The sequence below is a fragment of the Ailuropoda melanoleuca genome, chromosome 8, assembly GCF_002007445.2.
Source record: "Ailuropoda melanoleuca isolate Jingjing chromosome 8, ASM200744v2, whole genome shotgun sequence".
Taxonomy (NCBI): Eukaryota; Metazoa; Chordata; class Mammalia; order Carnivora; family Ursidae; genus Ailuropoda; species Ailuropoda melanoleuca.
The window spans coordinates 127,015,754-127,040,170 of NC_048225.1; the positions used below are offsets into that span (position 1 = coordinate 127,015,754).

General features: G+C 63.3%; 2 protein-coding genes across 10 annotated transcripts in view; both read right to left on the minus strand.

Moving 5' to 3' along the window:
* The window catches only part of LRRC71 (leucine rich repeat containing 71), a 9,086-nt gene extending 4,795 nt beyond the window's left edge, over window positions 1–4,291 (minus strand). Inside the window, 4 exon segments of the mRNA XM_034667684.1 lie at window positions 15–34; window positions 36–141; window positions 463–612; window positions 3,924–4,291. Of these exon segments, the coding sequence (XP_034523575.1) occupies window positions 15–34; window positions 36–141; window positions 463–612; window positions 3,924–4,083 (436 nt within the window). The 5' untranslated portion in view covers window positions 4,084–4,291.
* Window positions 4,292–5,726: 1,435 nt separating this feature from the next.
* The window catches only part of LOC100473407 (high affinity nerve growth factor receptor), a 46,732-nt gene continuing 28,041 nt past the window's right edge, over window positions 5,727–24,417 (minus strand). For 4 of the 9 annotated variants that reach the window (XM_034667402.1, XM_034667403.1, XM_034667401.1 and 1 more), the window contains 23 exons: window positions 16,928–17,033; window positions 15,421–15,574; window positions 14,667–14,771; window positions 14,220–14,320; window positions 13,513–13,605; window positions 13,030–13,273; window positions 12,222–12,345; window positions 11,918–12,054; window positions 11,635–11,847; window positions 11,182–11,356; window positions 10,988–11,108; window positions 10,109–10,272; window positions 9,908–10,010; window positions 9,627–9,773; window positions 9,317–9,442; window positions 8,280–8,408; window positions 8,068–8,196; window positions 7,690–7,902; window positions 7,441–7,529; window positions 7,193–7,328; window positions 6,975–7,049; window positions 6,638–6,886; window positions 5,727–6,194 (listed from right to left, as the gene is read on the minus strand). In XM_034667402.1, the coding sequence (XP_034523293.1) occupies window positions 6,043–6,194; window positions 6,638–6,886; window positions 6,975–7,049; window positions 7,193–7,328; window positions 7,441–7,529; window positions 7,690–7,902; window positions 8,068–8,196; window positions 8,280–8,408; window positions 9,317–9,442; window positions 9,627–9,773; window positions 9,908–10,010; window positions 10,109–10,272; window positions 10,988–11,108; window positions 11,182–11,356; window positions 11,635–11,847; window positions 11,918–12,054; window positions 12,222–12,345; window positions 13,030–13,273; window positions 13,513–13,605; window positions 14,220–14,320; window positions 14,667–14,771; window positions 15,421–15,574; window positions 16,928–17,033 (3,285 nt within the window). In that variant the 3' untranslated portion in view covers window positions 5,727–6,042. Of the gene's footprint in view, window positions 6,195–6,637; window positions 6,887–6,974; window positions 7,050–7,192; window positions 7,329–7,440; window positions 7,530–7,689; window positions 7,903–8,067; window positions 8,197–8,279; window positions 8,409–9,316; window positions 9,443–9,626; window positions 9,774–9,907; window positions 10,011–10,108; window positions 10,273–10,987; window positions 11,109–11,181; window positions 11,357–11,634; window positions 11,848–11,917; window positions 12,055–12,221; window positions 12,346–13,029; window positions 13,274–13,512; window positions 13,606–14,219; window positions 14,321–14,666; window positions 14,772–15,420; window positions 15,575–16,927; window positions 17,034–18,162; window positions 18,314–20,663; window positions 20,807–24,285; window positions 24,377–24,417 lie in introns of those variants that run through there. The other 5 variants (XM_034667404.1, XM_034667407.1, XM_034667405.1 and 2 more) reach the window with 5 other exon arrangements.

Sequence of the window (24,417 nt, forward strand, 5' to 3'; positions counted from 1 at the left end):
GGGGGGGGGCTCACCACGGATGTAGATTTCCTTTCACCCACTTGTCTTCGGGCTCCAGCTCCACCTGGATGGTGGGCCGGAAGAACACGTACTTGCTCTCCAGACTGTTGAGGCTGCAAGACCCTGACAGGCGCTGATCATCTACAAGGCAGGGGTGCGAGGAGATGGGGGGAGGAGGGAGGAAGCGGCGCCACTGGCCTGGGGGCGGCCGGAGGGGAGTACCGCTCGAGTGGGGTGGGGGGCGCCAGCCTGGGGTGCTGCTTCTTGGGCCAGGCCGGGGTCGGCTGGGGTTTGGGAAAGAAGGCGGGAGGCTCACCCACCTCCACCCCCGCCACTTTGAACCCTCCCCTCGCCGCCGCACACACTGCCCTGCGCCCCCGCCGTTCGGCCTGCCTTGCAATGGGAGGCTGGGTTGAACCAGGAGACCCTGGTAGGCACCCCCGGGGCTCCTCTGGCACTCACCCTGGGTGGGTTTTTCCGACATCGAGGCCGAGGGGACGAAGGTCGGGTGCGGGCGAGGCCGGGGGACAACTTTGGGGAAGTCCGTGTAGCCCGAGCGCGTGCAGAGCTCCGCGAAATCCATCTCGAGGACCCCGGTGCACTGGTACTCCTCTGCGGGGCGGCGGGAGGGTACGGCGGCTGTGGCCCGAGGCCGCCACCGGGGGGCAGCAGAGAGCAGCGGGCGCCCTGCGAGGTCCCCCGCCCGCGGGGACGGCGCAAGCACCGCGTCCCCAGGCTCACCCGCCCGGGGCTTTGGGCCCCGGGACAGCTGGGGCCCCTCCTCCAAGGAGGACGTCCTTACAGCCATTTTTTAAACGTAAGATACGTTGTAAAGACCCGCAGCTGAGAACGCTTGCGAGCAAAGAGCGGGAAATCCAGACCCCGGAGAAAGGGGGCCGGAGGGCGCGGGGCGCACACAACACCGGGCGCCTGACCTCTGTGCGGGCGCCTCCAGCCAGTCCCCGGTCAAGGCCGCTTCCCCTCCGCGGCCCGCCCCCCCCCCGGGGGTGCCGCCACCTCCCACAGTGTCCCCCGCCCAGCCTCCTCCCGTGCCCCTGATTCGCTGGGACGGCCCGGGGTCCCTCGGGGAAAGAAGCCCAGGCTTGCTGTGAGCAAAGGCAGGAACCCAGGAGGACCTGTCCAGTCCCAGCCCGCCGGTACCCCACCCGGACGCCGAGCTCCCTCAGAGCCTCTGGCTTTTATTTACTCAGCAAACGCGAATACAGCGCTTACTCCCGCCCTGCACTGCTCTAAATGCTTTAGAAATATCAATTCATTCAAGAGTTACATTAATTCAGACAGACGCCCACCACATCCCATCCTGAGGGTTATGCAGACCGGAGTGTCTGAGTCCCCAGAGACCCCTGCTTTTTTCTGCTCCCCCACGGGCATCCCAGGAAGAAGTGGTTCCTGGAGGGGCGCCTGGGTAGCGCAGTCGTTAAGCGTCTGCCTTCAGCTCAGGGCGTGATCCTGGCGTTCCGGGATCGAGTCCCACATCGGGCTCCTCCCCTGGGAGCCTGCTTCTTCCTCTCCCACTCCCCCTGCTGTGTTCCCTCGCTCGCTGGTTGTCTCTCATTGTCAAATAAATAAATAAAATCTTACAAAAAAAAAAAAAAAAAGTGGTTCCTGGAGACCGGAAGGGGTGTCCCTGGCATGTGGGAGAATCTGGAGGCAGAAGGGTTGGCCTGGCGCCAGCCTGCTCTTCCAAGGACCAGGCAGCCTGGAGCCCCCACAGCACTGCCCCCCCCCCGGCCCGCCCGGGGCCGCCAGGACTGCAGCACACCGCCTGCCTGCCAGGGCGGTTCCCCCTGCTGGGGGAGCCCTCAACCCTTCCTGCTTCACTCACACCAGCTTTCTCTACAACAGACCTTCTCAAACTTGAACAACAGGAGAACCAGCCAAAACAGTTTCCTCCCCCCTCCCCCCGCAGGGACCCTGATTCCACGGGCTCGGTGGAGTCAGGAACATGCATTTCTAAGAAGCTCGTGCATGATGCCAAAGCTACTGGTCCAAGGGCAGCACCGTGAGAGCCACCACTGCTCTAGAAACGCGCTGCCTGCCAGAACTTCTTGGCACGACAGAAATGCTGTGTCTGGGCTGTAGCTAGCAGTGACCTAGGGGACAGCGCCGCCCTGAAGGGGCCTTACTCCTGCTCCCTACCTCGCACCTCCCTCCTGCCTCTCACTACTGACCTTGCCTTTGCACTTCTTGAGAAACAGAAGCCGGCAGATGGGATTTCCTCTAAATCTGTAAACCTTCCCGCCGCTGCCATCACCCTCTACCCACTGGAGCCCTGAGCCCTGCACACCATGCCGCCCTGCCTGCCATGTTGCCCTGCCCAGCGTCCCTGGGCGGTCGTCACCCCCATTCTCTCCCACCTGGGCCCAGGCCCACCAGACTTCCCACCAGCTGCACCTCCCCTAATAGCTCTAGGCTGGGTCCTGAGTACTCCGCTTTTCTCTGGTTACACCCCCTCCAGCCCCAGGGGAATCTCTTTTCTTCCCAGGCCTTAAATACACCTGGACATCAGCAGCTCCCAAAGTGACAGCTCCAGCCCTGCCCTCTCTTGAGTGCTCCAGACCCAAGTGTGTCCAGCTGTCCAGCTGACATCCCACATCGGAGGTCTTCTCTCACACGCCCTTCCTCCAGGTGTTCCTGTCTGTGTGAATGGCACCTCGGCCCACCTACCAGAACCTGGGAATCCTTGCTATGTCCTTCTCTTTCCACCCCAGCCAAGACCACCAATTCTTATTACTTCAACTTGGGAAGTATTTTTCCAGGAAGTCTAACCCATTCTCCCTCACTTCTCTATTCCAACTCCCGCCTGCCCCATCTGGACTGTTGAAATGCTTCATACTCCACCTCCCAGCCTCATTCTCTCCCCTTCCATGCCATTGTCCATACAGAGTAGTGTCTGGGGGCTGGCACCTGACTAAGGTCTGACAATCAGAGCCTCTTCCCAAGTCCGTTTCCCATGAGTCCAGGGACAGCAAGCCCTGTCCCTCTCAAAGCAGGTGGATTTGAATCCAGAAGCCTTCCAATAGGGGCTCCTGGCTGGCTCAGTTGATAGAGCATGCAGTTCTCGATCTCAGGGTCATGAGATCCAACCCCATGTTGGGTGTGGAGCCTACTTTGAAAAAAAAAAAAAAGGCTTTCCAATAAATTCCCCTTCATGTACCATCTGTTGAGGTTGGGGCTCTGTCGCTTACAACATCCAGAGCCACAGGCTTACTTGTACTCTGCCCGTGGTTTTCTTTCCCCAGAAAATGTAAATGGACTGTGTGCATATTCTCTCTGTATCCAAAAAGTGTTGAATGAATGAGTGAATGAAACTCAAGTCACCTCCTGGTAGATTCCCTCCTCCACCCTCTTCCAACCCCCTCCACCGAGACCTGCTATCACTCCCTGGACCCTCTTCTCTCATACATCTTATCACATTTTATCGCATTTGTCAGCAACCCAGACCACAGCGTGGATTCTCCAGGATCAAGTTCAATTCAAACAGCTGCCAAGCTGAGTTCCTGGAGTGGGGCTAGGAGTGCTGCGATTTGTGTTCCGAGATGGAGTACAGAGCTGGCCTCAGGGGGTGCGAAATGTGTGCTTGTGGAGGGACAAAGGAATTTGCAGTTTACAAAACACGTTCCAACCGCCGACTGACTGCACCGCTCCTCACATCTCCCTACTACAGAGGACGGTGCCCAAGGCCACACTGCGTCATAACGGCTAGCACGCAGAACACCTCGCCGTGTGCCAGGAGCTGGGTACGTGCGCTGGCTGAACACAGCGCTCCTTCTAAGCACCAGGGGTGCCACGATTCTCCCCCGGCTCGGCCTTCCACACGACTGGTGCAGCGCCGGGCACGACGACGGCGCCCACCCGCCCTGGCAGAGCCGAGCGCGCGCGGGGCCCCGCCGCCCGCCTACCAGGGTTCTTGGGCTCCTCCTCGCCCACCGGCTGCAGGACGGTGGCCGGTTTCTCCTTGGCCCCGCGATCCCCCTTCTTGGTCACTGAGCCGGACGACTTCTGGGTGCCGGGACGCGGGGCCCTGGGGGAGGCCCCGGGCGCACTCGCCTCGCCCGACATGCCGGCGCGGTCCACCAGGCGAGGAGGCGAGACAGGACTCCGTGGGGCTCGCCCAGGGGACGGCCGAACCGGGGATCTCTACTCAGCGGCCACCGCCCGCCCCGCCCGCAGTGGCGTGGCCTACGCGTCCCTCTCCACGACAACCGTGCGGGGCGGGCTGGCCGGCGGGAGCAACCGCAGAGCGCGCGGAGCCACCCGGGGGCGCCGCAGAGCCGCAGCCGGGGGCGGGGCCACAACCGGGGCGGGGACAGGAGGGCCAGGGCGCGCAGCCGAACCACAGCCGGGGGCGGGGCCGGCCGGGGGCGGGGGAGCTCGGGGCGGAGGAGCTCGGGGCGGAGCCACCGCCGGGGGCGGAGCCAAGGAGCGAGCGCGGGGGAGGAGCAGGGACAGGAGCCCTCCAAATCCACCTGGGAAGCGGCGCCCTGGGAAGCCGGGAGCATGTTAGGGATCGCGGCAGTCGGAGGGATTTAGGAAGGGAGAGTCGGTGGGGGCAGATACACTTTCCGGGGTGCGCCCTCCTGTCCTGTAAGGAGAGGGATCCTGATGGAAAAGGCGCTGGGTTTCTATTCTCCACCCATCTCGTTAGCCTCCGAGAGGCGTGGGCAGTTAGTGGATCCGGATTCAATGTCCTCGGGTAGTGTAGACCCTGTCGGTTCCACACCGGTGGGCCCCCATTTGAGTAGCCCCTCTCCCTCCTGCCTTTCCGCCGCCAGCCTCCGAGAGCCTCCGCAGGGTTGGGCTCCCCACTGCACTCCCAGCACCTGCCGGCCTTCGAGCCTCGTGCTGCCGCCCCGCGGACAGGCTGCTCGTCCGGGAAGCCGGGACATCCGCGGGCTGTGAGCGCAGAGCACGCAGTTTGCCCCCACCTGAGCACCTACTGGCACTTATCCCTGGTACTTTCAGCTCACTCTGCCAACCAGCCTTTTGGGGAACATTTATTGAGTGCCTACTGTGTGCCAAGGGGAACCAATGTTGAGCACAATACATGAATCCTGCCTTCTGGGAACCCACAATCTGGTGGGGGAGGCAGAGATTAATCGAATAATCACATAAACACATTCCAGAGAGACCTGGTACCCTGAAGGCCTTCTCCAGGTATGGGGTGAATGCACACAGATATAATCCGTGCAATGCAAGAGAGGCGCTTTCACGAGGAGAGGGTGTGAAGGACAAATAGCAGTGAACAGCTGAGTGGAATAGAAGAGGATGGATGTGCAAAGTCCCTGTGGTAGGAAGACGTGTGGCTGGTAGGACCTGGAGCCCAGGGTGACTGGAACGTAGTGACAGTGAACACAGTTCCAGGTGAGGCTGAAGAGACGGGCCAGGCCAGCAGAAACCCTAAGGTCTTTGACAGTTCTGACTCTGGTCCAAGAGCCATGGGGCACCTGTGAAGACTCCGAGGTCACCTAACCACCTTGTGTTTTGAGCAGTTGGGTGGAGCAGGTACCAAGTGGATACAGGGAGGCCAGTCAGGCTACTGCTCGAGTTAACTGGTTTGGGCTGCCTCTTGACTGCACAGTGAGTGCTCCAGGACAGGCTGTGTGCCTAGAAGCCCTCTGAAGCCACACACACACACACACACACACACATACACACACACACAGCCCAGCCTGGGAGTGCACAGAAAAGGAACCCAACATACATTTTTGACATTAATCTGAAATCAGACTTTTCTAGCAACATCCATCCCACCAGTTTATGCACAAGGGCCCTGGGACCTTGGAAAGCAGCAGGTTGGAACAGGGACGAGAGGGAATGTGGGCTCCTGCTGACCAGGGTCTCCCGTGCTGGAAGCTGGGAGCCAGGCCCTGTCCCCTCCACGTTCACTTCCTCTAGTAAACGTTCATATTCACGGTCTGCTGGTCCTCTCCCTGCTCCTGGCAGGGTACAGCAGGCTCTGTCCCCAACCTCGGGCAGCAAAGAACAGGTATGCTGGTCCCTGCATGCCATCCTGACCCGTCAGCGGTCCTGGCGCCGGAGTGGGGGTGACGGGGGGTGCCGTACTGGAGGCAAGTCATAGTGGCCAGGGATGTGGCTGTTCTTCGGTGAGTCATAGTGGCCAGGGGGCAGGCCCGGAGGCAACGGGGGCTGGGAGCCCACACAGTCTCTGTCTGGGGGCAGAAAGGGGACAGGATGGGAGGTGGCTCCTCCCTCCTCGCCCCCCCGCCCTGTCTGAAGCTTCTCCTGCCCACAGCCAGTGTGTACGTCCTCCACTGCCAGTGGGGGAAGCCACCCTGAGCTGCCCACCTCACAGGGTGAGGACACTTTGTCACCAACCAGGTCCCCTCTTTGCTGGGTACCAACTCCAAAGTCAGGGGTTGTAGGACTGCCATTTCAAGTCCTCAGCCCTGTGAGGTGGGCTCTGAGAGGCAAGGTGGTTTCCCGAGCATCATGCCCAGTGTGAGCCCAAGTGTGAGCCCAAAGCCCACGCCCTTGCTGCCACGCCACGTCATGCCACGCCTCCACTGCACTCCCTCCCTGACCCTTCCTTGCCCCTCCCTGTCCTGGCCACCGTCAGCCCCACCCCTCCGCCCCAGCAGAGAAGGGGGCTCACCATAGGTCAGAGGGCTGGGCTGTTCATAGGTGCCACTGTCTCTCTGTGGCTGGGGGTGGTGCCGCCTCTGGCTGTCTCGGGGCTGAAGGGGCTGCCTGGGGGGGGACCCTGAGGGAGGGCCTTTCATCTCCACATAGCTGCTCTCCCAGGGGCTCCCTAGGAGGCTGGGCAGGTCCCGGATGGTGGCATAGGGGTTTTCGCTGCTCAGGGAAGCCATGCTGGCCCCCAGGCCCTCTTCCGAAATGGGCCCTAAGGATAGAGGAAGGACATCAGGCTCCATGGGGGCCCTGGCTCCTAGCCCCCAGCTCAGCCCGCTCCCTCGCCCCTGTGCCCATGCCTTTGCTAGAGAACGGGCCTGGGCCGCCGTGGCTGCTGTAACTGGGGCTGTAGCTTCGGTCCAGGCGGCCGCTCCCTGAGGAGGAGGAAGAGGAGCGGACAGTGAGCGGTCGGGCTCCCAGCTGCCCTGGAACCGGAGCCGCCCACGCTCAGGTGGAGCAGGACACTGGGCTGCACACGGCCACCGCCCCCCAGCGGCCTCGGCCTCCAGGCTCCTACCCCTGTCCGGAGGCCCTGGCGGGGGCTCCCGGCGGTGCTTCCAGTCAGCAGGCAGGGTGCTGTGGTTCTCGAGCCCGTGCGTGCCCCCTGGCCGCTCGGGGGCCTGGAGGCTGGCGAACAGCTGACTGCCTGGAACCTGATGGGGGGAGGGGGTGTGGAATGGGAGAGCAGCCTGCCAGGATAGAGCTTTCCAAAGAGCCAGGGCTGTGCCCACCCCTGTGCAGCGCCTCCGCTCCCCCAGCACTGACCTTGTTCGGGGGCGGGGGGTTCGGGGAGCACTGTGACAGGGTGTGGTAGCTGGGGTTGGAGTAGTAGTGGCTGTAGCTGGGGGGCACATCTGCGTGAACAGACACAGGCGCGTGGGGATCTGGCCGGTCGGAGAGAGGCCCGGGCCTGGGAGAGCTGCTCTGTCCCAGCACATCAGTAGCCGGCCTCTCCGACCTCTCTTCTCCCCCCGCCACGCCTCGCCTCCCGTGTCTTGCAGGAGCACCGCTCACCTGGCATGACGTACTCGGAGCTGTCCAGGCGCCCGCCGCTGTAGGCCACCACCAGGTGTCGGTGTGCCTTGCCTTTTTGCCAGTGGCGGTAGCCAATGAACAGTGCCAGCAGGGCCACCACCAGGGAGCCCAGCACAGCGATGCCGATCACTGCCCCCAGCGAGTTATAGGCCACCGGAGAGGTAGGCATCATGGTGAAGGGCTCCTGGCTTCCTATGAGGACCAGGTGGCCACTCAGCATGGTGTCTCGGCTCTGCTGCGGCACATGGGCCTCATGCACAGGAGGGGCCCCAGTAAGGAGGCCGGGAATAGGAGGGGTCTGGGTCCTGGTGCCCTAGGGACAACGGGGGGGGGGGGGGGTCCTAGAGAAGACCTCACCAATCCTGCAGGGGGCACCACTGTCCTCTGGGGGACACACACAGGCCCCAGTCTCCGGGTGGCACCTCTCTCCAGGACCACACTGGCATGGCTGGGAGCAGTTGGCTCCGAACATCCCAGGAGAGCAGCCTGAGAGGGAGGCAAGGAGGAAGGTGGGGGGAGGGGCCAAAAGCTGCTGGGGGGCGGGGCATGCCTTCCCTTTCTGTGGGTACCTTCCAAGCAGAGGTGTCCAGTCCAGCCTGGGGGGCAGAAACAGCTCCCATCCTGGGGGTGGCAGGTGCCCCCGTGGTGGCACTGGCAGGGCTGGGCACAGTTGGCTCCCCAGTGTCCTAGAGGGCATGCTGCAGGGGACAAGTGGCTGTCTGGCCAGGCAGGGCCAGCGCTGTCTGGACGAATGCTCAGTCTCCAGCCTCACTGAATCTGCTCAGCCTTGGTCTCCCTGGGACACCAAGGTTTTGAACCACAGCTGCCCACGGATGACTCCCAGATGCTTACCACGTGCCCAGCCTCCCACTGGGCCCTGCGCTCGGTGATCTCATAGCCACTTCAAAGGGGGCGCCCAGGGCCAGACAAGCAAAGGGCACTGTTACTACCCTGCACTGCTTAGCTCTGGGTTCTCTTTTTCTCTTTAACCTAAGACAGAACTTAAGCGTCCATACTATTTGAGGTCCAATTTCTGTGTGCCTGACGTTAGCGAATAATGCAACGGGAGCTGGGACCAAATTCTATGAGGACGCTGCCCTCCGCCACGCCCCTCGCCCGCCCCACCGAGCCCGCCGCCACCGAGCCCGCCGCCACCCAGCCCGCACCCAGCCTCTCTGGGTCACCGCATCTCATTTCTCCCTTCTAACACTTGCAGTAGTTGGTTTTTTGCATTAATCTGTTCCATGATGTTCTTCATATATTTATTTATGTGGGGAAGAGCCACATATAAATAAATAAAAATTGAAAAATGCAGAAGTAAAGAAAGAACATGTCCAAAACCAAGCTTAGGGCTCCCCCCATGCCCGGACCAATAATGCCCTTCCCAGGCCGCCCTGCACAGACGCAGGGGACTTGTCTCCCTGGCCTGTTCACTGCGGCACCCGAGCCCCCGGGTCATTATATAGTGTCCATACTGTTTGTATAAACTGCTGAATCAAAGTCGGCCCGGAGGCTTTCACACCCGGGAGCAGCAGAACAGAAGCCCCTGGTCCTCAGCCCAACTCTCCGCACGCACATGCGCTCTCACACTCAAGCCGCCACCTACGCTGGGAGCAATCCGGGCCTGTCCAGCCAGCCAGACAGTAGCAGGTCCCGTTGGAGGGGTGGCAGGAGGAGTGGTTGGCACACTTGCAGGGCACACAGCGTTTGCCATAGCGGCCGGGCTGGCAGGCTGGCGGAAAGAGGCCGGTGGTGACTGGGAGCAGGGGCCACTCCATGCTCAGCCCCGGACCCCACTAGCTCCCTCCCTCCTTCCCACTGCAGAAGACACCAAGAGGGGCAGTGGGGGGCTTCTGGCATCTGACATTGCCCTACACCCTCCTGCTGGCAAGTGGCGGAAGGAGAGAGAGCCTCACATCTTTGGCAGGAGGGGCCTCGGAATCCGGGGGCGCACACGCAATTGCCATTCTCGAGGATGCAGGTGCCCCCATTCTTGCAGGTACAGCTCTTACTACAGTTGGCTCCCCAGAAGCCCTCGGGGCAGGGCAGGTGGCAGCGAGTCCCTGTGGGAGAGAAGGGTAGGGTGAGCCTGGCCACCCCCCTGCCATGTCCACAGAGGCTCTTCTGGACACATTTCCTGTGGGATCCATCCCCCAGCTCTGCTGAGGGCCTGGGGCCGGGACACCTCGATGCTCACCCGTCCAGCCGGCCTGGCACTGGCAGTGTCCACGAACAGGGTCGCAGCCATCAGAGTGGTCACAGTCACAGTGACTGGCACAGCCTTCACCAAACTTCCCCTTCTTGGGAGGGAGTGGAGGGCGGGGCAGGCCAGTCGGTCAGCTGGGGGGGGGTTGCTATGACCTGCCCTCCCCAGGCAGACAGGCTGTTGAGTGCTTACCGGGCAGGGGAGCTGGCAGTGGGCCCCGTGCCACCCAGGGGTGCAGGTACAGGCTCCGGTTTGGGGGCTGCAGGCTGCCTCGTGGGCACACTGGCAGCTGGCGTTGCAACCGAAGCCCCAGGTTCCAGGCGAGCAGGGCACAGAGCAGTTCCCACGCTGCCAACCTGGAAGAGGGGCTTCGCAGATAAGCATGGAGATCCAGCCCCCTTCAGAGCAAGCACACACGGACATCCGCTGTGCCAGGCACTGTGCCATGAGCTGGGGGTGGGAGTGCAGGGCTTGCGGCCCACGCAGGAGGCTGGGAAGACGCTAGGTGGCTGCGGTGGTGTCCCACTCCCTCCTGGGGCCTGCCTCTCCTGCAGAATGGGGGGGCTTGGCAGCAAACCCAAATGCTTACAGCAAACCCCAAACCAGGTAACTAAACGAATTGTGCAGATCATGTGTAAGACTGCAGGGAGGAGTGGGGACGGGAGACTGGACGTGGGTTACACATCACTGAGAGCCAGCCAAATGCGACACATCCGTGTCAGAATCCAGCCCAAAGGTTGCCAAGGGCCACCGCGGTGGATCTCAGAAGCCCTTTCTGGCCCTGCCAATGCGTGGTTCTAGATGACTGACGGCGAGGGATGCCCGCCCGAGGGGTGCCTTCTGGCCTGGGCCTTTAAGTACAAGTAGGATTTTTGTGGTTGAAGAAAAGCAAAGCGGGTTTTTCAGGAAGGAAGTAGCCTGGCTACTTGCCCACCGTCCAGCTGCTGCCCGGGGGCTCCACCCTCACCCCCGCAGCCTCTCCCCTGCCCGGGGCCCGCCCCTGCCCTTGGGCCCGCCTTCTTTCCCGGCCCCGCCCCCAAGTCGCCCTTCCCCGGAGACCCCGCCCATTACCCTCCTTGCAGACGCAGGCGCCGTCGATCGGCGAGCAGGCGATGGCGTTCTCGCAGGAGCAGCGCGCGTTGCAGTCCACGCCATAGGTGTCGGGGGGGCAGAGGCTGGCGCAGTGCGGGCCCTGAAGGCGGGGGGACTGTGAGGGGGCGGCCCGGCCCCTCCGCCTCGCCCCCCAGGTCCTCGCCGCGCCTCACCGTGTAGCCCGGCGCACACCGGCACAGGCCGCTGTCGGGCTGGCACACACCGCCGTGGAGACAGAGGCAGTGCTCCTGGCAGCCGGGCCCGTGCGTGTCCTGCGGGCAGCTCTCGTTGCAGTGCAGGCCGGCCCAGCCCGGCAGGCACGAGCACTCCCCGTTCATCGGGTGGCAGCTGGCGGCGGGAGCGGGCGGCGCCGTCTGACGGGGTCCGAGCGCGCCTCCCCGGCCTCCCCGGCCTCCGGCCCCCTCGGCCCCTCCGCGCGGCGGGCACCTGGGGCTTCGCCGAACCGGGGGTGGGGGGCGTTCCCAGCGCGCCCCTGCCCCCACCCCCGAGGCCCCTCCTCCTCCCTTTTGTGACATCTGTCCCGCCCTCGGGTCCGCCTCCGCGGCTTCAGCACCCAAGGCCGCTCCCATTGGCCTCCAACCCTTGAGCATGGTCTCGCGGCACACCTGAGGCTGTGCTCCGGGTCGCAGGTGCAGGGCTCCTGGCAGCTGAGGCCGTAGAGGCCGTCGGGGCAGAGGCGCTCGGTGCAGCGCTCCCCGGTGAAGCCGTGTTCGCACAGACACGCGCCGTTAGCCGGGAAGCAGCGCGCGCCCTGGGTGCAGTCGCACATCTCCGCACAGTCCTGGCCGAAGCGGCCCACGGGGCACTCCTCACGGCACCTGGGGGCCTGCCGAGTGAGCCTGGCCCACCGCCTCCCCTGCCGCTCCCGCCCTCGCCAAAGCTACTCACCGATCCCCCGTGTAGCCCGGAGCGCAGTGACACTGGCCAGTGAATGGATCGCAGAGGCCACCATTGTGACAGTGGCACTCCTGGGAGCAGTTGGGTCCGTGGAAGCCCTCTGGGCAGGGCAGGGAGCAGATAGTGCCCTGGAGAGGTGGAAGATGGACAGAGCCCCTCCCCATGGGCACAGGACCCCCGGAGACCCCCATCCCTCAAACCCCTGCAGGGTTCACAGAGCCCATACCCTTCACACACATCCTCCTCCCAGCCCTGCAGAGAAGCACCCCAGAAACGCAGGCCCCACCCTTCCTACCATCCAACCAGGCGGGCAGCTGCAGGAGCCCTGCGAGGCCTGGTACACACCCCCGTTGTGGCAAGGATAGGTGCCGGGGCAGAAGCCAACGCCAGTGGTGCCCGGGAGACAGGACATCTCACAGCTGCTGGGCAAAGCAGCGAGGTCAGGGTGGGCTCAAGCAGCACCGGCCTCCCCTTTGCCTCCAAGGGCTGGCCCCCTGCACGCTTCTTTGGGAGCAAATCCTGACCTCAGAGCTTACTGTGGCATCCGGCCTTCGGTGCTAACCCCTCTTCCCTGTCCGGGAAGGCAGGAGTTGGAAAGTAAAGGTTTCTGGGACCAGAAATGGTGGGGACAGCCAGCAGCGCCAGATGGGGCAGGGTGACCAGCCTGTGCCCCTCCACTCCGCCTGCAACTCTGCTCCCGCTGTTGGGGGGGTGGGGTGCATCTGCCTGCCACAGTTTTCCTGCCCCAGAGGGCTCCACTGCAGAGCTCCTCTGTGAGACCTAGTCATGTCCCCCACTCAGCCTGTACCTCCTTGCGACAGGCTTCTCTGGGACCCCGTCAGCCCCACTCTGCGACACCTGCTCACACACGGGCCTGTGTCATCTGCACAGCGAGCCTTCCAGCAGAGGATATGCTGCCATCTTACGGGCAGGGAACAGCTCACGAAGAGTCAACGATTGCCTCGAGGTCGCTCAACTCAGGAGTGCAGAGCTGGGACGAGGACCTTGGCCTCTCCATTCTGTCCCATTTGGGACCTAGTCTGAGTGCCCTCATATCCCCACGTGTGCCTGTGTGGTCCTCTGTCTGTGACCCCATTATGCACCTGGGCCCTGTTCTCTCCGGGGGGCAGAAGCAGGCTCCAGTCTGGGGGTCACAGGGCACTCCGTGGCACTGGCAGCGCAACTGGCAGGCAGGACCGTACTGGCCGGGGGGGCAGGGCAGGAGGCAGTGTGGGGGCTGCAGTCCAGGGGGGCAGAAGCAGGCTCCACTCCTGGGGTCACAGGAGCTGCTGTTCCCACAGAGGCAGGGCTTGTCACACTGAGGCCCCCACACCCCTGGGGCACACGCTGTGGGATGAGGAAGGTAGAAGGGCGTCACCGGGGGTCTCCCCCCTCCCTAACCTCCACTCAGTCCCCCGCTCTGTCCCCCAGCCCACCCCACACACCCGTGCCCTGCACCACACTGCGGAAAAGACACCTGGCTGCTGTGGGGCTCTTGGGTACCTGTCCTAGGGGACTGAGCACCTGTGAGCGGCAGGGAGGGGGGCAGCCCAGGGTCCGATGCCCCTGCAGCCCCCAGCACTCACCGCTGGAGCAGTCATCGCCCTGCCAGCCCTGCTCGCACTGGCACTGACTGGGAGCCACACAGCGGCCGTGGACGCACTCCTGGGCGCAGAGAGCTGGGGCAGAGATGGAGGGAGTGAGAAGCACTTCCCTCCTCTGAAGCCCGACCCCAGGTGCCCTCGCCCTCCCAGAGCAGCACTTCTGCCTCAAGGAAGTGGCCACAGAAGGCAGGGCCAGCAGCTTAGGCCAGAGCTTGACAAAGGTCAGAATTCCAGGCTCCCCAGCCCCTTTCTGTGACATTGGGAAAACAGAGGGGGTCCTTGGGTCGGGTCGGGACCAGTTGGCTGCTGGTCAGAGAGCGAGCAGGTGGGGAGTGGGTCAGGCTGGGCAGGAGTCTCTCCAGGATGAGGGAAGGGGGAGAGAGGCAGAGCAGGCTCCCATGGGGGGTTTCGGGGGTGTGTGGTGGGGGCAGGGCAGGAGAGCCTGGGTGGCAACAAGTCAAAGACAGACAGCCGCAGAGAGAAAGGGAAGAGACCACAACGCACAGTGCCGGAGAGACACAGGCAGCCCCGAGACTGCTCAAAGCCACAGAGAGAAGGAGGAAAGACGTGGGGTCAGCCAGGGCAGAGGTGCTAGCGGCAGCTGCCTGGGGGGGAACAAACCGGAGGGGTCAGGGAGGGACGAGGAAGGGTGGGCTAGCCCCCCTAGCCCCCCCCCCGCCCGGACTCACGGACACAGGTGCCCCCGCTCTCGTAGAAGCCCGGACAGCACCGCAGGCGCTTTCGGTGCTCTGTCCTCACCACCTGGCGGTACACCGGCCTATAGACGACCCTGGGGGGACCCCGAAGGTGGCCCTCAGTGCCCCCTGCTGAGGCCAGGTGGCCACACCCACCACCGTGTGGCACTGGGGAAGGCCCGGGCACTGCTCGCTGCTGGGGGGCTGCACAGAAGGAGCATTCCCTCACTGCCCCCTCCCCCACCACACACAGGTGCAGGCGCACAACAGGCCCCAGGTGCACACACACCACACACAAGCCCCCCAAATCCCCCCTTGAGTGCTTTGTGGCCAGAGGCTTCCTCTGCACTCCGGAAGTTTCAGGGAAGAGAAGTGGGTGTGGAGGCCCAGGGCCCCTTGAGGCAGCACACAGTCCACAGCAGGGAAAGGCGGGGCACTCACGTGGGCTGGGGGCAGGTGTGGGGGCTCTCCCAGGGCCGCTCACAGGGCTCCGAGGGGAGCAGGCTGAAGGGGCGGGACTGGGACTCCTTGGTGGTGGTGGTGAAGCTGCCGGACAGGGGGTGGGGTCGGGGTCAGCGCTGGGGAGGCCCGGCTGCCACAGGGCACTCTGGAAGCAGGGGTGTGAGGGTTCGGCCCTGATGGGGAATGCTGCCCCAATATGTGGGTTTGCTCCCCCAAGCCTAGGATGAACCCCTATCCTGGCCCCTCCATCTGGAGGGGTCCTCCCAGAGTATTCCTGGGACACCCCCCCATCATTGCCCCGTCCTCACCCTATAGGACCAGAGCATTCCGTTTCTCCCTCCTCCTCCTTCCTACATGCGAGATTGAGCTAGAATTGATTTCTGGGCCCAACTGATGGAGATGTGTTGAAGCATTTCTGCCCAAACCCTGACCTGGGCCTTCTCCCCCAGCCCTGTCCCCTTTGCTCCCCCTCGACCAGCTCCCCAGCTTGCTCCACAGTGAATGGCTCCCACCCTGCACTCTGTCCTGCAGCCAGCTTCCCACAGGGACCAGGAGACAGGGATGAGGAAAGGACAGGGTCAAAGGTAGCCCATGCACGGGAGGAGAGAGAGCAGGGGCAGAACCAGGAGAGATGGCAGGGAGAGCTGGGGAGAGGCAGGGAGGCGGGGAAGGAGAGGGAGAAGGGATCCTGTAGGGAGTAGGGGGAGCTGGGGAAGCAGCAAGGGCCCCTCACCTTTCCCAGAAGCTGCAGGTGTTGGGGTCACTGGGGTTGAGAGCTCCAGCCAGCTGCAGGCCCAGGGCCAGGAAAAGGAGGGAGCACAGAGGTGGTAACATCGTGGAGGCCAGGTGCTGGGGCAGGCGATGGCACTGGACGGCTAACCGAGTATCTGCACGGGACCAAAAGGGGGCCTCTTGTCCCCTGGCCCCTGTGGGTGGGCTCTGCTCCCCAGGGTCACATTCCTGACCAGGTGGCTGTTCCCTCTGCCTGGCTGTCCTCCCTCGGTTCTTCTCCTGAGTCCTCACCTCTTAAAGGCTCCCCCAAGTGACACCTCTCCTCTGCAGACTGACCCCCACAGCTCCCAGCACCATTCACTCACACACGGGCCCAGTGCCTCTAGAGGCCGGAGTCGTGCCCTGGATCTCGGAGTGCCCGCCAGCCCCTGCCCAGGGCACCGGGACACTGGTGCGGAGCTGGGAAGCTGGAGCCGGTGGGGAAGTCATGCGGGAAGCCGACTTGGGCTTCGCTGGAGGAGGAATTCCCAGTCACAGCAGCCACTCAAAGGGGAGCTTCCTGTCCCTGCAGGCTTGCAGGTGGGGGCCAGACCCCTCCGATGAGGCTGGGGGCGTGCAGCTAAGACCTGCGGGAGGCCCTCCTAACCACTGATGTCTGGTGCACTCCACGGGCTCCTGGAGCCCATGGTGCCCGGTCAGAGAGGCCACACCAGAAGCCTGAAATCACGCTTGCTGGGGGGGGTGGTTTATGGACACCAGGGACACCGCCAAACACCTCAAACCAGGGACAAGCCCATCCCCACCCCACCAGGGGCGCACCACTGCACCCAAGTCCCAGGGCTATTGCCCAAGGAGGCCCCCAAGCCAGCCTCAGAAGTAAGCGGCCCCCAGCTCCCTCTGGCCACCCCGTCAGCCATCTGGAAGCAGCTCCTCTGGGCCTCAGCCCCTGTCTGGCCTCGCCCGGTGGGTGGGGAGCCGGTCAGGACCTCCGCTGGGTCCGCTCTGTCTCCAGAGCTCAGGAAGGGCTGAGGCCCTTGAGGGCCCACCCCCGCAGTCGGTCAGATTGTGTTCTGTGTTCCTAAAACTCGTCCTGGCTCCCTGCTCCCTGCCTTCCTGAGGCGCCCACATCTGCTTATAATTTTCCCAGAGAAGAGAGAAAGGTCGTGGTTGCTGGCCCCTTCCCCCCCCTGAGTATCTCAGGAATGCCTGCTGCCTGGCCCCACCCCACGCCCCCCACCCACACACTCCCAAGGTCCCCGCAGCCGCTCTCAGCTCTCCAGGTCTGAGTGAGAGAGATGTGCCCTGACCTAACCCCATGTCACCCTCTGCTGCAGCCCCAGAGATGTCTCCCGCTGTCTCCCGCCACCTCCCAGCTGCTGGCCCCCGGAGGGCTGTGCCCCTGCGGGATGACCGGTGGCTCTGTCACACCTCCCCCAGGGCAGCGCCCACCATCCACCGGGGGACTTCCTTGTGCTCCTCCACCCACCCCCAGTCCTCAGGGCACTCACCAGGCCTCCATGGCATCCTGCGGCCTGAGAAACGGAGAGGAGACAGGGGCAGGGCCTGGGGGGCCTGGCAGTGTCCTGGGGGATCCCAGCGCTCAGGATATGGAGCCTGAAAACAGGAAATAGAGCCTGGCTAGCATGTGTGTATGTGGGGGAGGGCAGCGGGGAGTGGGGTCAGGGGCTTCCTCCTCCCCACACCCTGAACTCAGAGGGTGGGATGCAGGGTGCAGGCCAGTGGCTTGTCTCCTGAGCTGAGCACCATGGCCCCCTCTGAAGGGGTGAGGGGGGACTCAGCCCGTCCTCAGAGAGCCAGGCCACAGTCACAAGGGTCTGTCCCCACCACCACAACCTCCACATACCCCCATTCCCCTCCCAAACAGACTTGGCTCCTTCTGCCATCCCCAAACTATCCCCTCCACCCCTACCCTGCGCAGGCCACCTTCCCAGGTCCAGGGCCCGCCTCCAGGGCCCACCGTGTGGGCTCCCAGGTGACCTCCCTTGGTTGGACCCTGGCAGGATCCTCTCCATCCTGTCTTCACACTGCCCTCTGCCTGGGCCCCCAGCTGTCATCAGCATCCCCCTCTCCTGGACTTGTGTCCCCAGAGCATGAGACTGCAGGGGGGGCACATACCCCACAGCAGGAAGGACCTGAGGCAGGACAAGGGACTCCCCCCTCCCCCCAGACAGGCCTTCCCATCAGCCCTTCCCCCAGTCGCTGCCTCCCAAACCAAAGTTTAGAGGAAATGGTCCACCTGGAGCTTCAGGGGGTGTGCAGAGGGGTGTGAGGTGGGCTCAACGCCCCCCACCCAGTCCCAGGGTTGACCTTGATAACCGGGGATCAGGGCTGGAGGGGTGGGGAGATTCTCGGGCTCCGGGAGTGCACAGGGGTCCCAGCCAGTCAGGAGCAGGGCTGGAAGTGGGGTTGGTGAGACCAGTGGGTGGTCTGCAGGGAGGGGAGAGGTAGGAGGGGATCCCTGCTCGGAGGGGACGTGTTTGGCCTGACCGACCTCAGCCCCTGAGGAGGGGGGATCCCAGGCCAGACCAGGAGCCCAGGCCCCCAGCCTGGCCCCCCAGCTTGTCTCCATCTGAGACTTTGTCCCTGAGGTTCTGGGGAACCTGAGGCCCTGGCCCCATCCTTCCCCAACACCCCCAGGCCCACCAGCACCAGGGTCCACGTGGCCACACACATCCCTCCAGAGTTCTAAATCGGACAGCTCTGGCGCTCATCCCACACTCACGGAGGGAGCCCCAAAACCCCTCACTGTAGGCTCCCGCCTGACATCTTCCGTCCTCAGAACGCTCAGGTGGCCCAGGCATCATTTACTGTGTGGAGAAAGGTAGGGAGCCGCGAGATTTCCAGGGGTCCCATGTAAGGCTGCCCTCAGCCCCCTGTGGGAGGGAGGACTGTTAGACAGGTGAGGGCACTGGCAGGAGTGAGCCCCCTGCCCCAGCCACACAGCCAGACCCCAGCCTGGCCGAGGCTCCCAGTGGTTCCCATCAATCCGGCCCAGGCGGGGAATCCCAGGGGCTTTGCTTGTCTTTGTAACGGCCTCAGTTATGCAGAGGAGGAGCGTGGAGGGGGTGGACAGGAGAAGGGGAGAGGGGGCAGTCACAGAACAGAGCAGAGGCGTGGGAACAGGGTGTGTTTGCAGCGCGGAATGACTGGGGCTTCTCTCTCCCCCACCTCGAGATGCTGCGAGGCAGCTGGGCCCCTGGCCAGACCCCGAGCCCCCAGGCCGGAGCGGCGTCCAGCAGCCCTGCCCCGGGGTGGGGGGGGGCGGGATCCAGGCCCACATGCAGCCCGCCCCAGCCCTTCTTCCGCTCAGCCTGATTCCCTCCAGTGGGGAGCCCCTGGTGGACAGGAGGTGATCGTTTCTGTAGGACGCAGAGAGCAGAGGGCTTCCCCACCGGCTCCCCTCCCCAACTCTTCTCTGGGCGGGCAGACAGCGGAGGACAGCCTCTGAGCTGCACAATGAATCACAGTTCTCAGTCCCCCCTCTGTAAAAGGGGGCGACAGCAGCAGAGCTGTCCTGCAGATCGCCAGGGAGTTAATACGGAAAAGGGCTGCGAGATCCCAACGTGCTCAATTCCCATTCGCTGTCTCCCCCGACCCACACCCCATCCCCATCCCCACTGCCCTTGGCACTGTCATACCCTTCGGGTATTAATTCCAAGAAAAGCGGTTTCTTGTTTTTTTTTTTTCTGAAGAACCCCCAGGACGATCCGGGAATGGGGCTTAGCTGCTGACACAGAGAAGGGAAGTGGGGGTGGGAGGGGGCCAGACCCCCCACAAAACCTGATCCCTCAGAACGATGGGCTGCCCGCCAGGTGCGTCTTCAAGCCAAAGACGTTTGCTGAGACAGGACGCCTGATTTCTGCTGCCCCAGCCCAAGTGCCAAGCCCTGGCGCCCCCGCCCCTCCTCCCATCTCTGTCTCTCTGTCCCTCCCATCGTGGAGTCCAGATGTCTTGACCTTACGGGCTGTCACTTACAAGCTGTGTGACCTCAGACATGTACCGGAGCCCTGAGAGCCTCCATCCCCTCGACTGTAAAACGGGAGAGTGGCCCCCACATCTCGCGGGGTACAGTGGGGGTTGGAACCGCTAGTGCCTGTAACCACCTGGAGCAGAGCCATAGACAAGACGTGTGCGGGTGCAGAGACAGAATCCCCCAAGTTCTAGACTCTCGGCCTCTTCCTTTTGTTTTTGTTTTGTTCCTCGTTTCTCATAGAAAACTCTCTGCCTTCCGGCAACTGGGCTCAGGTCGGGATCTCCGTGATTTCCGGGCCGTGAGATCGAGCCCCATGTGGGGCTCACACTCCACGCAGGGTTGGCCTTGGATTCTTTCTCCCCCTTCCTCTGCCCCTCTTCTCTCTCTCTCTCAAATAAATAACAATAAAAGTCTTAAAAAAAATCTCTCTGCCTTTTTTATCTTCCTCTATCAGTTTCTGGGTCTGTGTCTTTCTGCCTCTCTCCTTCCTTTCCTTTTTTTTTTTTTTTAAGGTTTATTTATTTATCTTAAGAGAGAGAGAGCGGGGGAGGAGCAGAGGGAGGGGATCTCCAACAGACTCCACGCTGGGCACGGAGACCAACACAGGGCTGGATCTCACGGCCCATGAGATCAAGACCTGAGCCGAAATCAAGAGTCGGACACTTAAACCGACTTAGCCCCAGGCGCTCCTCTCCTTCCTTTTCACTATCAAGGCTGCCAGGTACAGCACAGTTGTGCAGCGCGTTCACTGCACTAGGGAATCTGCCCTCAGGTGTGCCGCAGAAGCTCACCGCGCCCTGTGTCTTAGCTTAGCCACGAGGGCCTGGCCCTGGGTCTACCTCCCTTGTCTGTGTCTGTTTCTAGATGCCCTTTCCAAACCCATCCTTGCCACGGAGACAGGATCCCTTAGTCCTCCCCACTCAGCAGTTAGACCCCGTCTGCTGCCTCCCCGCACGGGGATGCACCGTGACCCCCACGCCACCCAGTACCACGTGTTCATGCTTGCACACGCGAGCTCAGAGCCCTTCCTACATGCCGCCAGGCCGCCAGGCCTTCGGCACTCCAGGCATGTCTGCCGGATGGAGGGACAGGAAGCCTATGTGTCGGCCAGACACTGGGCGGGAAGGGGCAGGGGTGAGGGGCTGGCCTTGTGTTCTCTGTGGCTCAGGAAACAGAAGCTAGAGGGCCCTCAGCCCAACCTGTTTACTCATCAGGAAACAGGGAAACCGTAGGGATTCTGATTCACCAACCGTCCATCGCGTGCCTCCTGGAGGCCGGCGCCAATGCCAGTCCCAGCCCCGCCACGGCCACGGCCTACAGGTGCCGCCGACAGCTGTCCTCAGTCACGGGAGGGCCATGGAGGCCTCGGGGAAAGCGACTTGCCCAGGTCCAACTGGGGGTCAGTGGCGACAGCAAGATTAGAATCCGGTTCAAAGAACAAAGCACTGGGTGGAGGGGACCCCCCCAGACGACACAGGCCAGGAGCGACTCCCCTTCTGCCCCCCCAGGCTCCCTGCCACCCCCAGATACCCTCAGAAAGTGTCGCTCCTCTCTGGCCACTGCCCTCTCTGACGCCCTCTGTGGCTCCCCACACCACCACGGGAAAGGGCACCCAGGAGCCAGGCCGGCCAGCTGTCCATCCTTGGGGACTCTTCCGGGACCCCACCCCTGGGGCCTCACACGTCCCCCATTTCTCCCAGCCTGAGCGTCGGCCTGCAGGCCCCCGTGGCCCAGAGGGGCCTGAGCTGTTCTCCCCCGGGGCCGGCTCCAAACTGGACACAGACCAACACTTCCCCAGACCCCAGCCAAAGGCTTGACACCCCTGTCCCTCCTCTGGGAGCATGTGGGGCCGATGCAGGCCAAGCCAGGAGTCCACAGCCCCTGGAAGCCTTGGGGTCTACTGGCCTGGGCTGGGCTCGGGGTTGGGACTGCCAGTTTGTGCTCTGTCTTCCCCAGCAGGCTGGGGCATCCTCTGTCTGTTCCTCTCCGAGGCCCTGAGTGGGCTGGGTGCCCCCCTGCCGCGGCCACTATGCTTTTATTAAGGTTAGTCTTCCCAGCTGGAATGGAACTCTGTGGGGTCAGGATGCTTTCCTGCCTTCCTCCCCACTGTCCCCAGCACCAGCCAGCAGGGCACAGAGGGACACCGGCTGCACATTCCTGTGGAGCCGACAGACGGATGGATACACCCTGAAGCCCGGGCTGACTCCAGCCAGCCTGGACCTTACTTTGTGGGGCATGGGGGTGAGGGAGAGGCATGTGGAGGCTGGGGCTTCACTCAGGCTCATCTGTCAGCGGCACTGGGGCCTCAAAACCCAGGACTGGCAAGACGCCAGAAACTGGAGTTCAGAAAGCTTCCACCCTCGAGGAGTGAAAGGCGGCTCCAGACCTGCCCTCCTGACCTCGGACAGGAGTTCCGCGGGGCTGGCCTCCGGAAGGGATGAGAGCACAGCGGTGCGCAAGGCCCTGAGTCACCTGGGGGGGGCGGTGAGCACACGGCCTGAACCCTTATCCTGCACCACAGGCCTTTAGGGCCCTGGGACACCGCCCCCCTCCCTGGCCACCCACACACTTCCCCCCACATCAGAGGAACTGGGCCCCGGATGCCCTATGTGGGGGGTGGGAAGCAGAGAAGGGGAGGGGACCCAGGAGCCCCCACGTCCCAGAGCCCCCCACGTGCCGGTTCCCTCTGGAGACCTCTCTTGGCACGCGTGGGACAGCTATCTCCAGCCCTGGTTCAACATGTGCTGTGGGCTAGATGACTTCTGCTCCTCCTCTCAGCCGTCCTGAAAAGTAGGTGCTAATATGGGGCACCTGGGGGGCTCAGTTGTTAGGCATCTGCTTTAGGCTCTGGTCATGATCCCAGGGTCCTGGGATCGAGCCCCACATCGGGCTCCCTGCTCAGCTGGAAGCCTGCTTCTCCCTCTCCCTCTCCCTCTGCCCCTGCTTGTGTTCCCTCTCTCGCTGCCTCTCTCTCTGTCAAATAAATAAAATCTTAAAAAAAAAAAAAGAAAAAGAAAGAAAAGTAGGTGCTATCATGCTTCCCATTTTATAGATAAAGAAATATCCCAGAGAAGTTAGGTAATTTGCCCCAGGTCACCCAGCCAGGGGAGGGCAGAGCAGGGATGGGGACCAGGTCTACCAAATCCCGAAGCTCATGCTTTTACATCCTCCTTCCCCCCTGCCCTCCCTCTGGTCCAGGCACTCCCCACTCTCCTCTGTCTCCGCCCCTTTCTGTTCTTTCTCTAGGTCTCTGCTCTGTTTTCCTAAGTCTGCTCGGGCTCTTGTTTGCAATGTCACTGTCTCCATTCTCATATTTCTGTCTCTTTATATCTCCATCTTTGTCTTCTCTCTCCTTCCTGGTCTCCCCTTCCTCCCTCTGGTCTCTCTGTGCCCAACTAGGTGCCAGGCGTGGTGCCGACACCCTCCCTAGGATGGCGGGGTTAGGATGGCCGGGCCCTCCGGCGCCCAGCGAGGCCCTTTCTCAATGTTTCCCAGGCCGCTCTAAGGAGAGGATGGGAGCACAGCAGCAGAGGCCCCCCCTGACTCCAGCACACTCCCCAGCAGCTGGTGGGGGGGGGGAGGCAGACAGCAGCCCGTGACCTCTATCTCTGCCTGGAGAGCCAGTTTCCTCTTCTGGGAAAGTCTGATAGGGAACGGAGTAGGGGAGTGAAGAAACAGATGCCAACCCTGGGTTTCACCTCCCAGTGAACACAGTGGACCAGCAGGGCGAGCCCGGCCTCCCACTCAGCTCTAGGTGCAGGGAATGTAGCCCAACCACAGCGGCGAGTAGGCTGGGTAGACTTCGGGGGCTTCAGGGGCGGGAGAGGAACAGCAGGGGACAGGAGACAGGAGAGCTGCCCCCACACTTGGCTCACACGCATGCACACACACAGGTACCAGAGTGTGGACTGGGGTGGGCTGGGGTTCAGGGACTAGCCCCCTGGCCCCACCATCCCCCTGCCCAGGCCCGGCTCAGACCAGGGTGAGGGCTGACCCCTTGCCCAATCCTGCCTGGAGCAGAGGTCTGGCGGAGCCTGGGAACCTCAGGCCAGCACAAGCTGTTCCCATCCCTGGGGACTGGGGTCACAGCCCAGCCCCGGGAGAGGCCACTCATGAAAGGTCAGGACAGGGGAGTGAGGGTCCAGTACTGAAGGCAGGAGATGGGGTGGGGCTGTGGGGTGGCCTCGTGGGGGCCCCCGGCTCCTGGGGCCTGCCACCCCCACCCCAGCCTTGCCACCTCAAATGATCTGCCCAGCCCGAGGCTTTGTGAAGGGCCAGATGTGGGAGACCTGTGGCCAACTTCTCGAGCTCCAAACTGGTGAAGCCATGAGCTGTGGGCAGCGGCACACCTGGGCCCTTGCCTCGCCCTCCTGTGGGGTCAGGTCAGGTCTCAGCAGTAACAATAGCCCTGACCAGGCGCTGTGCTAGGAGGAGACAAGTTCCCGTTCATCTGAGCCTCCAGCAGCCCCACGGGCAGGCCCTGTGCCCTATGAGTCCCCGCTTAGAAAGAGCGACTGAGGCGCAGAGGACCTACGGCCAGGCAGGGGCAGAGCGGAGATTCGAACTCAAGCAGCCTTGATTCCGGTGTGGGCGCTCTCAAGGCTCCCCTCAGCCTCGCAGAGGACCTGGTACCCCGCTCTCCGGCCGGCCCGAGGGAGTCGCGAGAGGACGCCCCCCAAACCCCCACAAGTCGCTCCGGGGGGGCTCGGGAAGAGGCCTCATCTGCATGCCACTGACTTGCTGTCCCCCGGAGAGGGCCACCCCAGTGCCCTCGGTCCCTCCGCTGCCCCCACCCTCACGCAGAACTCGCGGTCCGCAGCTCTTCCCAGGGGCAGGGGGGCGCGGCGCGCGCGGGGACGCGCAGTCACTCACCTGCCTCGGACCCGAGCTGTCGCCGGCCTGGGGTGGGGACCGCCTGGCGGCCAGGAGGGGACGGCCGGGCGGTGGGACGGCGGGGAGGCGGGGCGCGCGGCGCGGGGCGGGGCGGGGCAGGAAAGGGGCGGG